Source organism: Schistocerca gregaria, chromosome 11, assembly GCF_023897955.1.
Source record: "Schistocerca gregaria isolate iqSchGreg1 chromosome 11, iqSchGreg1.2, whole genome shotgun sequence".
Taxonomy (NCBI): Eukaryota; Metazoa; Arthropoda; class Insecta; order Orthoptera; family Acrididae; genus Schistocerca; species Schistocerca gregaria.
In genome coordinates, this window is record NC_064930.1 from 79,485,419 (window position 1) to 79,499,135 (window position 13,717).

At 44.2% G+C, this 13,717-nt stretch overlaps 1 protein-coding gene across 2 annotated transcripts in view; it reads right to left on the reverse strand.

The window, feature by feature from the left end:
- LOC126295143 (speckle-type POZ protein-like) overlaps window positions 1–13,717 on the reverse strand; it is a 149,809-nt gene that overhangs the window by 17,557 nt on the left and 118,535 nt on the right. For both annotated transcript variants that reach the window (XM_049987430.1, XM_049987429.1), the window contains one exon: window positions 13,110–13,226. In XM_049987430.1, the coding sequence (XP_049843387.1) occupies window positions 13,110–13,226 (117 nt within the window). The remainder of the gene's footprint in view (window positions 1–13,109; window positions 13,227–13,717) is intronic.

The following is a 13,717-nucleotide window of genomic DNA, read 5'->3' on the forward strand; positions in this document are numbered from 1 at the left end:
CACAAACTTCTCCACAATCCTATTCAATACTTCCTCATTAGTTATGTGATCTACCCATCTAATCTTCAGCATTCTTCTGTAGCACCTCATTTCAAAAGCTTCTATTCTCTTGTTGCCCAAACTATTTCTCGCCCATGTTTCACTTCCATATATGGCTACACTCCATACAAATACTTTCACAAATGACTTGCTGACACTTAAATCTATACTCGATGTTAACAAATTTCTCTTCTTCAGAAACGCTTTCCTTGCCATTGCCAATCTACATTTTATATCTTCTCTACTTTGACGATCATCAGTTATTTTGCTCCCCAAATAGCAAAACTCCTTTACTACTTTAAGTGCCTCGTTTCCTAATCTAATTCCCTCAGCATCACCCAACTTAACTCGACTACATTCCATTATCCTCGTTTTGCTTTTGTTGATGTTCATCTTATATCCCCCTTTCAAGACACTGGCCATTCTGTTCAACTGCTCTTCCAAGTCCTTTGCTGTCTCTGACAGAATTACAATGTCATCAGCGAACCTCAAAGTTTTAATTTCTTCTCCCTGGATTTTAATACCTACTCCGAATTTTTCTTTTGTTTCCTTTACTGCTTGCACAACATACAGACTGAATAGCCTCGGGGAGAGGGTAAAACCCTGTCTCACTCCCTTCCCAATCACTGCTTCCCTTTCATTCCCCTCGATTCTTATAACTGTAAATAGCCTTTCGTTTCCTGTATCTTACACCTGCCACCTTCAGAATTTGAAAGTGTGTATTCCAGTCAACATTGTCAAAAGCTTTCTCTAAGTCTACAAATGCTAGACATGTAGGTTTGCCTGTCCTTAATGTAGCTTCTAAGATGAGTTGTAGCATTTTACATAGACAAAAATACGTAATAACAGTTTATGAAAATACTAAAACAGTTTATGAAAACATTCTATGACTTTAGTGCACTCTAGTGGTCACAATCGAAACTAAAATTGAAAGGTGGCTTTCATTTGTGACGTTCATTTCGCAGATTATTCTGCACGTTTGAAGTAAATAAACTCGTATAATGGTTAATTAGTCTTATTAGGCAGATTAGAAAGAGAGACACGTGATGATTAAACACATGTCTGAAGTAATACGGACTTTGGCAATAATAATATTTAGTTGCATGCTGTAGGTGTAAGCAAAGTAAATTTGCCAGTGGAACCGGCAAGCATCAAAAGAAAGGAACGCCGCCGGGTGCCAGGTGAGAGAGAGAGGGCAAATGATTAATGGAAAATCTCATATAAAGATGTGAAACAAATACTAACAAAGAGATAGAGGGGCTAGCCAGTACTTACCTCAGCTCAGTGCAGCCAATAGATACACACAAAAGAGAACCGAAAATTTACGTTCCTAGCTTTCGGGTCAAATATTCCTTCATCAGGGAGGAGAGAGGGGAGAGAAAGGGAAGAAGGGAAAGTGGGTTCAGTTACTCACAACCCAGGTTATGAAGCAACAGGGAAAGGTAAACAGGGAGGGTAGCAAGGATGGAGGCATGGTTGTCAGAGGGAAGCCAAAGATATTCTACTGTAAGTACTGTGCCAGCTTGAAACCAAAGAGGATGTATACAGAAGTAAAGAGGTATATAGTATAAAGATGCGTGAATGGGTGAAGAGGAAAGGGAAAGAGGAGAAGACTGAAGCGTAAATGGGAGTGAGGCTGTTTAACGTAGGTTCAGTCCAGGGGGATGGCGGGATGAAAGGATGTGTTGGAGTGCAAGTTCCCATCTCCGCAGTTCAGAGGAACTGGTGTCGGGTAGGAGAAGCGAAATGGCACATACGGTGTAGCAGGTTCCTAGGTCCCTAGAATTATGCTGGAGAGCATGCTCTGCTACTGGGTACTGGACATCTCCTAGGCGGACAGTTCGTCTGTGTCCGTTCATGCGCTCAGCCAGTTTAGTTGTCGTCATACCGATGTGAGAGGCTGTGCAGTGCAGGCATGTTAGCTGATAAATGACATGTGTAGTTTCACACGTGGCCCTGCCTTGAATTGTGTATGTTTTACCAGTAGCGGGGCTGGAGTAGGTGGTTGTGGGGGGATGCATGGGGCAGGTTTTGCAGCGGGGTCGGTTACAGGGGTAGGAACCGCTGGGTAGAGAAGGTAGTCTGGGAATATTGTAGGGTTTGACAAGGATGTTACAGAGGTAAGGGGGGGGATGAAACGCAACTCTGGGTGGTGTGGGGAGAATATTGTCAAGGGATGATCTCATTTCAGGGCTCGAAATGAGAAAGTCATATCCCTGGCGGTGTAATTTATTGATGTATTCGAGGCCAGGAAAATATCGGGTGACGAGGGGGATGCTTCTGTGTGGTCTGGGGGTAGGAACATCGTTGTTGGACGGGGAGGAATGTATTGCCCGGGAGATCTGTTTGTGGACAAGGTGTGCAAGGTAGTTGCGGGAGAGGAAAGCACTGGTCAGGTTATTGGTGTAATTGTTGAGGGATTTGTCACTGGAGCAGATACGTTTGCCATTTCCCTACAGCCTAGGTATTCGTGGCATCTTTTCATCCTACATAGTTGTGAAACTTCCTGGCAGATTAAATCTGTGTGCCTGACCGAGACTCGAACTCGGGACCTTTGCCTTTCGCGGGCAAGTGCTCTACCATCTGAGCTACCGAAGCACGACTCACGCCCGGTACTCACAGCTTTACTTCTGCCAGTATCCGTCTCCTACCTTCCAAACTTTACAGAAGCTCTCCTGCGAACCTTGCAGAACTAGCACTCCTGAAAGAAAGGATACTGCGGAGACATGGCTTAGCCACAGCCTGGGGGATGTTTCGAGAATGAGATTTTCACTCTGCAGCGGAGTGTGCGCTGATATGAAACTTCCTGGCAGATTAAAACTGTGTGCCCGACCGAGACTCGAACTCGGGAGCTTTGCCTTTCGCGGGCAAGTGCTCTACCATCTGAGCTACCGAAGCACGACTCACGCCCGGTACTCACAGCTTTACTTCTGCCAGTATCCGTCTCCTACCTTCCAAACTTTACAGAAGCTCTCCTGCGAACCTTGCAGAACTAGCGCTCCTGAAAGAAAGGATATTGCGGAGACATGGCTTAGCCACAGCCTGGGGGATGTTTCCAGAATGAGATTTTCACTCTGCAGCGGAGTGTGCGCTGATATGAAACTTCCTGGCAGATTAAAACTGTGTGCCCGACCGAGACTCGAACTCGGGACCTTTGCCTTTCGCGGGCAAGTGCTCTACCATCTGAGCTACCGAAGCACGACTCACGCCCGGTACTCACAGCTTTACTTCTGCCAGTATCCGTCTCCTACCTTCCAAACTTTACAGAAGCTCTCCTGCGAACCTTGCAGAACTAGCGCTCCTGAAAGAAAGGATATTGCGGAGACATGGCTTAGCCACAGCCTGGGGGATGTTTCCAGAATGAGATTTTCACTCTGCAGCGGAGTGTGCGCTGATATGAAACTTCCTGGCAGATTAAAACTGTGTGCCCGACCGAGACTCGAACTAGGGAGCTTTGCCTTTCGCGGGCAAGTGCTCTACCATCTGAGCTACCGAAGCACGACTCACGCCCGGTACTCACAGCTTTACTTCTGCCAGTATCCGTCTCCTACCTTCCAAACTTTAGAGAAGCTCTCCTGCGAACCTTGCAGAACTAGCGCTCCTGAAAGAAAGGATATTGCGGAGACATGGCTTAGCCACAGCCTGGGGGATGTTTCCAGAATGAGATTTTCACTCTGCAGCGGAGTGTGCGCTGATATGAAACTTCCTGGCAGATTAAAACTGTGTGCCCGACCGAGACTCGAACTCGGGACCTTTGCCTTTCGCGGGCAAGTGCTCTACCAACTGAGCTACCGAAGCACGACTCACGCCCGGTACTCACAGCTTTAGTTCTGCCAGTATCCGTCTCCTACCTTCCAAACGGAAGTAAAGCTGTGAGTACTGGGCATGAGTCGTGCTTCGGTAGCTCAGATGGTAGAGCACTTGGCCGCGAAAGGCAAAGGTCCCGAGTTCGAGTCTCGGTCGGGCACACAGTTTTAATCTGCCAGGAAGTTTCATATCAGCGCACACTCCGCTGCAGAGTGAAAATCTCATTCTGGCTACATAGTTGTGTTTATCTTTATACTATATACCTCTTTAGTTCTGTATGCATCCTCTTTGGTTTGAAGCTGGCACAGTACTTACAGTAGAATATCTTTGGCTTCCCTCTGACAACCATGTCTCCATCCTTGCTACCCTCCCTGTTTTCCTTTCCCTGTTGCCTCATAACCTGGGTTGTGAGTAACTGAACCCACTTTCCCTTCTTCCCTTTCTTTCCCCTCTCTCCTCCCTGATGAAGGAATATTTGACCCGAAAGCTAGGAACGTAAATTTTCGGTTCTGTTTTTTGTGTATCTATCGGCTGTACTGAGCTGAGGTAAGTACTGGCCGGCCCCTCTATCTCTTTGTTAGAGGGGAAATGTCGAGCAGACAGAGAGCGTCCAACGTACGCGCTGGCGCCGCCCGGTCGCGCGCTGTTTTAGCGGCAAGTGGGCTGAGCTCTGGTTGGGCAGTTGATAAGAAAGTGTGGGAAATGCTGAGGGTCAACGCCCGCTGTTTGGACAGAGACAGTTTTGGATAGGTGGAGAAATTGTATCACTCCGCAAGGGAGATGTGGGAGGCCTTTGCAGCGTCGGGATTGGCTGATTAGAGTTTGGCCGCAAGATTGTCGCAGGAGTATCGTGCAGAGAGCGACAGGAAGGAGAAGCGTCTTGTGCCCTGAAAGCGGACAGTCGCAAAGTTCGGTGGCTCTGAGATAGGGACTTAAGATTCTGAATAATGTGCTGTGTATGGATTCCCAAGGGTCGACATAAACGAAAACAGATTTTGGGGGTCGACGAGGTCTAAAAATCGATCCCTATTAAATTAACACAAGTTCTTATTTAAAACTTTCAAGATAGGTAGGTACTGTATTGTTTATGTTCTGTTACGTGTACTAAGAATCATTAATACTTTTGTAGGAAATAGCATTGTTGTAGTAATGTAAAGTCTCAAGTTCGTACAAGATGAGAAACTCGGCAAGTCTGTGTGGACAAGTTTGTGCAAGATAATGAGTTCGAGCGTAGGTCTTTCAGGCGCGTTTTGACTTGCTCTCTATCTGGCGCTTAGTAACTAGGTATTTTGTATCAATAGGAAAAAACTAAAGATAGGACCCCTTATTCATAATAGTCCGCTAACTTAAAGCATTGCTAATTTTCACTCTGTGTTCTTCTATTGACCTAAGTCAGAATGAAAAATAACACTCTGTAGCAGCTGTTTTAAGTTAGCGGACCATTATGAATAAGGGGGTTGATCCTAAAAGTAGGTAATTTGGCCAATGGGGTGTGAGATAACAGTTCATTTTGGAAAAGGGGTCACTTTGAAACGTCCCCTTTGAAAAATTTGTACGCGACTGTGCTTAAACTGACACACAATAGTTTTTAGCGCAACGCAATCTGACTTTCAAAAATCCCTACGAAAGAATGGCCCTGACTAACATTAACCTATACGTTTCACAAATCACTTACCTCACAAAAATCTTCGTTACTCAAGCTACTGCAATAGAGCGAGCGCCACTACTGCCAGCTGAATAAAAGATTCAAACTACTGAAGGCACTAACTACTGATAGGTATAGTTAGCAAATGAAAGATTTTAATAGAGAACAAACAATGTATTTACCTCACTAGTCATAATATATATAGCAGTTCGTGACACCAATTCTTACAAATTTCAAAACTCCGCCATCTCTCTCCCCACGTCCACCACTGCTGGCGGCTCACCTCCAACTGCGCAACGCTACGCGCTGTTAGCATCCAGCTGCCGCTGCCCAACACTACAATGGCAGACAACAATGCAAACCAGCCACAGACTGCACACGGCACAGCCGGTGATTTTCTTACAGAGCGCTACGTGGCGTTGGCGTTACCAATAAAAAAAAAACCTAAACAGCCTACTTACAACTTGTCCAAAATAGTTTGGGGATCCCTGATCTAGAGTCTGCAGCTACAGTAGGACATCGGCGTCCCCGGTAAGCATTGCATTGACTACTAGTATAATTGCAGCTGATTCCGCCGTATAGGCTGGCAGTCGCCATTGAACGTAGTCAACCAGTGCTCAGAGCTATCATACTGGTATTGGACGTTAGTACAAGACACACTGGGCTGCACCTTAAAGGGTGTTCAGCGTTGTATACCATTTAGAGGAAATATAGGGCTTGTGGTATTAGCAGTTTCTGAGTAGTTTGTTCGGCTCAAGATATTCGAGAGACTTATCTCAATTCAGCGGCTTCAGTGCTGCAGTCGTCGCCCCAGCAGTATCGACGGAGCCTGCACGCTGGTAGACGGTATTGTAAAACTTGCAGCGGCGGCAGTAAAGCTCAGAAATAGTTGTTGGTATCGTGTTCTTGCCATCCACTGAGCATCCGTGCAGTTTTGCTTACGATTCGGTATTGATTATTTGTCTTTTTGCATCTTGTTTGGTTTGTTTCCCGGTAGTGGTGTCGGAAGTACGTATTATTTCAGACACAAAACAGATTATAGAAACGCAGTCAGATCGCATTTACCATTTGCTTATCCAGGGGCATAATTAAATCTAACCCCGCATCAAATTAACATTAAAAGCTCAGAGCCAACCTTACCAGCGTAGTATATCTAAGAACAGTGTACAATTCGTTTAATTTGTTTTCATTCATGATTTGTTCAATATGATCTAATTTCTATCGTGAGATAATTTACAATAAATACAAGTTATTTACAATATCGCTTTTGATTCAGTAGTTAGTGGTAGTTAGCCGTCACAGTCACATTAATATATATTATTCATGTTTAGTATCGGCCACTACCCCAATGAGAAGCCTTCCAAAATCACAGTCCCCCTATTCAAAGCTGTCCTCTATCGGCTGATACATAAACTACTTGCGCGTCCAGTCTCGCGTCACCATCTGTCACTCTCCAGCTCTGACAAGGAGACGGCACTACGGTGGGGTCTGGGATTTGTCCGAAATTTTGTGTGGTGAAAGAGGACCCGTAACATCTCACGTGGTAAAAATATTAGGACGCACTACTCGGAAAATCCAGGGAAAAATCGATCCAAAGTTTCTTAGGTGCCTTATGAGTCTAAAGTTGGGAAGGAAAACATAGCTACAAAGAAGGTAGCTGCGAAGAAACCATGGGTAACAGAAGAAATACTTCAGTTGATTGATGAAAGGAGGAAGTACAAACATGTTCCGGGAAAATCAGGAATACAGAAATACAAGTCGCTGAGGAATTAAATAAATAGGAAGTGCAGGGAAGCTAAGACGAAATGGCTGCAGGAAAAATGTGAACACATCGAAAAAGATATGATTGTCGGAAGGACAGACTCAGCATACAGGAAAGTCAAAACAACCTTTGGTGACATTAAAAACAACGGTGGTAACATTAAGAGTGCAACGGGAATTCCACTGTTAAATGCAGAGGAGAGAGCAGATAGATGGAAAGAAGACATTGAAAGCCTCTATGAGGGTGAAGATTTGTCTGATGTGACAGAAGAAGAAACAGCAGTCGATTTAGAAGAGACAGGGGATCCAGTATTAGAATCGGAATTTAAAAGAGCTTTGGAGGGCTTACGGTCAAATAAGGCAGAAGGAATAGATAACATTCCATCACAATTTCTAAAATCATTAGGGGAAGTGGCAACAAAACGACTATTCACGTTGGTGTGTAGAATATATGAGTCTGGCGACATACCATCTGACTTTCGGAAAAGCATCATCCACACAATTCCGAAGACGGCAAAGAGCTGACAAGTGCGAGAATTATTCCACAATCAGCAAACAGCTCATGCATCAAAGCTGCTTACAAGAATAATTTACAGAAGAATGGAAAAGAAAATTGAAAATGCGCTAGGTGACGATCAGTTTGGCTATAGGAAACGTAAAGGCACGAGAGAGGCAATTCTGACGTTACAGCTAATAATGGAAGCAAGGTTGAAGAAAAATCAAGACACGTTCATAGGATTTGTCGACCTGGAAAAAGCGTTCGATAATATAAAATGGTGCAAGCTGTTCGAGATTCTGAAAAAGAGTAGGGGTAAGCTATAGGGAGAGACGAGTCATATACAATATGTACAACAACCAAGAGGGAATAATAAGAGTGGACGATCAAGAACGAAGTGCTCGTATTAAGAAGGGTGTAAGACAAGGCTGTAGCCTTTCGCCCCTACTCTTCAATCTGTACATCGAGGAAGCAATGATGGAAATAAAAGAAAGGTTAAGGAGTGGAATTAAAATACAAGGTGAAAGGATATCAATGATACGATTCGCTGATGACATTGCTGTCCTGAGTGAAAGTGAAGAAGAATTAAATTATCTGATGAACGGAATGAACAGTCTAATGAGTACACAGTACGGTTTGAGAGTAAATAGGAGAAAGACGAAGGTAATGAGAAGTAGTAGAAATGAGAACAGCGAGAAACTTATCAGGATTGATGGTCACGAAGTCAGTGAAGTTAAGGAATTCTGCTACCTAGGCAGTAAAATAACCAATGATGGATGGAGCAAGGAGGACATGAAAAGCAGACTCGCTATGGCAAAAAAAAGGCAGTTCTGGCCAAGAGAAGTCTACTAATATCAAATACCGGCCTTAATTTGAGGAAGAAATTTCTGAGGATGTACGTCTGGAGTACAGCATTGTATGGTAGTGAAACATGGACTGTGGGAAAACCGGAAGAGAAGAGGATCGAAGCATTTGAGATGTGGTGCTATAGACGAATGTTGAAAATTAGGTGGACTGATAAGGTAAGGGATGAGGAGGTTCTACGCAGAATCGGAGAGGAAAGGAATATGTGGAAAACACTGATAAGGAGAAGGTACAGGATGATAGGACATCTGCTGAGACATGAGGGGATGACTTCCATGGTACTAGAGGGAGCTGTAGAGGGCAGAAACTGTAGAGGAAGGCTGAGATTGGAATACGTCAAGCAAATAATTGAGGACGTAGGTTGCAAGTGCTACTCTGAGATGCAGAGGTTAGCACAGGGGAGGAACTCGAGTCGGGCCGCATCAAACCAATCAGTAGACTGATGACCCCCCCAAAAAAAAGAGTCTAAAATGTTAGTCCATTGCCGAGTCGCTGTCTGGCCTACATGGTTGCCGGCACGATAGCTCAGCGTGTTCGGTCAGAGGGTTTAGCTACCCTCTGTAACAAAAAAAACTGAGAGAACGAATCAACGATCAACCTGAACAGGCATCATCGGACGTCCGCCACGAACAAATTCAACGAACAATCTAGAACAACATGAGATCAAAAACATGGTTAGCGGTCGGACCCTTACGGCAGAGGTCTCGGGTTCGATTCCTCCTCTGGCACTTTTCTTTTTTCCTTCTGTTGCTTGCAAAATTGCAGCGCATTGTTACAGGAGAATCGTGAAATTAATTCCCGGGAAGGCTGTATAAAAATTGATTCTATAATTCACCATCAGTTATCGTCACCAATGTTCCGAGACATGAACCAATATGCCTGGTTTGCCTCAAAATTATCAGAAACTTGAAACATTTTCGTAAATGTTAATGGGGAATATTTTTGTACAGACTTATTGCAAACGCCCTGTGATTGTAAAAAATCCGCTTTTATATGTTGCGCAAGATGGCGCAAAAATTATTGCTTTGATTGTTTTTACTGCAGTTCTTGTTTATAATTATTATATGTATAAAAATTGAATGTGCCCCATTCGAATTTGTTATTCTGATTAAAAACCCAATTCTCCTTATATACTGTACAATGAAAAATGGAAAACCCACCGTCATGAATTGTGTTGTTGGACAAAAAGAAAATAATTTTTATTCAATTATGTAACTAATTTGTTAAAGAACGTAGGTTTGGGAAAATTTCTGAATAATTGGGGGAATAACAAAAGAAAATGAAACAGAAGGAGAAAGGTGCCAGAGGAGGAATAGAACCCGAGACCTCTGGCGTAAGAGTCCGAGCCCTAAACATCTTTTTTTCCAATTTATTAGTCATAACATTCCACAGTAGTACATAATTTTCAACTGACATTTAAAAGTAATAAAACAAACTAAAATTAATTACAGGTTCCTCGGCATTTTGGAAAAAAAACCAAGTCTAAACCAGATAGTAATGTTCGTCACTTGATCGTATTTGTTTTTCAAAGATCAAATTGTCTCTCGTTTCTTCATGTTCTGAATCGCATAATCGAAAATGGAGTTCACATGACTGTTCTTCTGAGGAAGTTGGCGTATGTATCATAGTAATCATTCATGAGTAATGTGGCTTTGGATGCTGGTCGGAAATGTACGTCCAAAAATCTCCTTCGCTCCTTTCTTTACTGGACAGCAAGTAAAATACCGCGTGTCCCTTCAACCAGTTGACGGCATTTTTCTTCCAAGTGGGATATAGTTCTTCTTCCGGGTATAAAAGGCACGCTGGCGATATCAATTACGGCGGTTTTCTCTGCATAGTTGCTAATTTTTTCCTGATTGACAAACATATATTATTCGCAATTCCACAGACAAATTTATGTTCATCTGTATCAATCAGGTTGCAAGTGGTACACAAAGGGGAATCAGCCAGGTGAGTGGAATGTAGTCTGGAGTTCGTTGGAAATTTCCTATTCACAAAATAGTACCACAATGACCGCACTTTTGTCGGTAAGTACGGGTGGTGTATGTTCCTCCAGATATATCAAGAGTGACCGTATTTTTGTTCTATGATGTTCTAAGTCTGAAAGTTCATTAAGTTTTGGTATATTTTCTTGACTTTGATGACATCTTTCTCAGGTGTTCTCAGTGTAATGTAGCTATATTCTACAAAGAAATGTTTTAGGTGGTAAAGTTCATGTGGGATGTGGCGAACGTCAATTGGGGCGTCCTGGCTGGCGGGCGCTATTTCATTTAACAGAAATGCGGCAACACTGTCGACTGAACGCTTCCACAGTTTCAGTGTTTTACAGACGTACAATGCCTGTGGCCAGACGGCGCCTCGGCAATAAACTAACATTTTATACTCATAAGGCACCTAACAAAGTTTGGATCGATTTTTCCCGGGATTTTCCGGGTAGTGCGTCCTAATATTTAGACCACGTGACGTGTTAGGGGTCCTCTTTCACCACACAAAATTTCGGACAAATCCCCGACCCCACGCTCGTGCCGTCTCCTTGTGAGACACTTTTCCCACTTAACAATTCGGCACAAAATCCTAAGAAATTGGCCTTATGTCAAAGCGGTAGGTGGATCAAAACAAAATGTCCAGACACACTCTGACCAAAATGGTTACTGAAACAGAGGATGACAAAGGCCGAAATACTAAATGTCTATTTCCAAAGCTGTTTCACAGAGGAAGACTGCACTGTAGTTCCTTCTCTAGATTGTCGCACAGATGACAAAATGGTAGATATCGAAATAGACGACAGAGGGATAGAGAAACAATTAAAATCGCTCAAAAGAGGAAAGGCCGCTGGACCTGATGGGATACCAGTTCGATTACACAGACTACGCGAAGGTACTCGCCCCCCTTGCTGCAGCGGTGTACCGTAGGTCTCTACAAGAGCGTAGCGTTCCAAAGGATTGGAAAAGGGCACAGGTCATCCCCGTTTTCAAGAAGGGACGTCGAACAGATGTGCAGAGCTATAGACCTATATCTCTAACGTCGATCAGTTGTAGAATTTTGGAACACGTATTATGTTCGAGTATAATGACTTTTCTGCAGACTAGAAATCTACTCGGTAGGAATCAGCGTGGATTTCAAAAAAGACGGTCGTGAGAATCCCAGCTATTCGTCCACGAGACTCAGAGGGCCATAGTCACGGGTTCCCAGGTAGGTGCCGTGTTTCTTGACTTCCGCAAGGGGTTCGATACAGTTCCTCACAGACGTTTAATGAACAAAGTAATAGCATATGGACTATCAGACCAATTGTGTGATTGGATTGAACGTAACAGAACGCAACATGTCATTCTCAATGGAGAGAAGTCTTCCGAAGTAAGAGTGATTTCAGGTGTGCCGCAGGGGAGTGTCGTAGGACCGTTGCTATTCACAATATACATAAATAGATGACATGGGAAGTTCACTGAGGCTTTTTGCATATGATGCTGTGGTGTATCGAGAGGTTGTAACAATGGAAAATTCTACTGAAATGCAGGAGGATCTGCAGTAAATTGACGCATGGTTCAGGGAATGGCAACTGAATCTCAATGTAGACAAGTGCAAGGTGCTGCGAATACATAGAAAGATATATCCCTTATCATTTAGCTACAATACAGCAGGTCAGCAACTGGAAGCAGTTAATTCCATAAATTATCTGGGAGTACGCATTAGGAGTGGTTTAAAATGGAATGATGACATAAAGTTGATCGTCGGTAAAGCAGATGCCAGACTGAGATTTATTGGAAGAATCGTAAGGAAGTAGGTTACAGTACGCTTGTTCGCCCACTGCTTGAATACTGCTCAGCAGTGTGGGATCCGTACCAGATAGGGTTGACAGAAGAGAGAGAGGAGATCCGACGGAGAGCAGCGTGCTTCGTTACAGGATCATTTAGTAATCGCGAAAGCGTTACGGAAATGATAGATAAACTCCAGTGGAAGACTCTGCAGGAGAGACGCTCAGTAGCTCGGTACGGGCTTTTGTTAAAGTTTCGAGAACATACCTTCAGCGAGGAGTCTAGCAGTATATTGCTCTCTCCTGCGTATATCTCGCGAAGAGAACGTGAGGATAAAATCAGAGAGATTACAGCCGACGCAGAAGCATACCGACAATCCTCCTTTCCGCGGACAATACGAGACTGGAATAGAAGGGAGAACCGATTAGAGGTACTCAGGGTACCCTCCGCCACACACCGTCAGGTGGGTTGCGGAGTATGGATGTAGATGTAGAACCGCCTCCAAGGCAGGATCGTTATACGGCGCTACGTTTCAAAATTTTTGGAGCGGGCATATGGGCACAAGTCGTGCTGACCGTTCTGGATGCCCTGTGGACGTTATCATTCCATAAATCGTTGATAAAATCCACTATATGGTGATGGATAAGGTGGGTAAGGCGGGTAAGATTGGTAGTGCTTTCGGCTTCTAGAATGGACGAGTACGTAGTATTTTGGCAGGTGCGGCGTGCGCGAGCGTGGCCCTTACCGTGGCGACGAGACGCGCACTTGCAGAGCAGCAGGCAGAGCGCCTGCACCCCCAGCACCAGGGCGGCGCCGGCCGCTGCGCCCGGGCCGCCAGAGTCGCCGCTGCCCGCCTCCGAATCTGGAACCGCAAACACTCAACCTCTGCTACACACCTCCTGGCAGGCACAACTACTAAAAACTGAAACTCTGCCCCAACAGGCCTCGGAAGGCCCATCGGAACCGACCGGCCGCCGTGTCACCCTCAACCCACGTGCCCTTAGCGCTAGGATTTCACCCGGAACAAGTCCCGCACATTCACCCCTCCTCCACGCCTATCAATAGTGTAAGGCTCTCCCCTAAACAGCCGGCAGTTCCACAGAGTGGAAGCTACATCAAAGTTGTTAATGTCACAGTCCAACATGTTACACAGTCATGAGATTCAGTAAGGATAAGAAATTTAAGTTTTTCTGGATAGTAATATAATATGAATGTGCATTATTAAAGAAGCATTGCCAGCAATACAAAACAAAAAAATAACGTGATGTTATTTAACGGCAATAAGGACAAATTTTCATCAACTAACTGACTTATTATAATAACCGAACAATCAGTTTAATGAGCCACGGATGC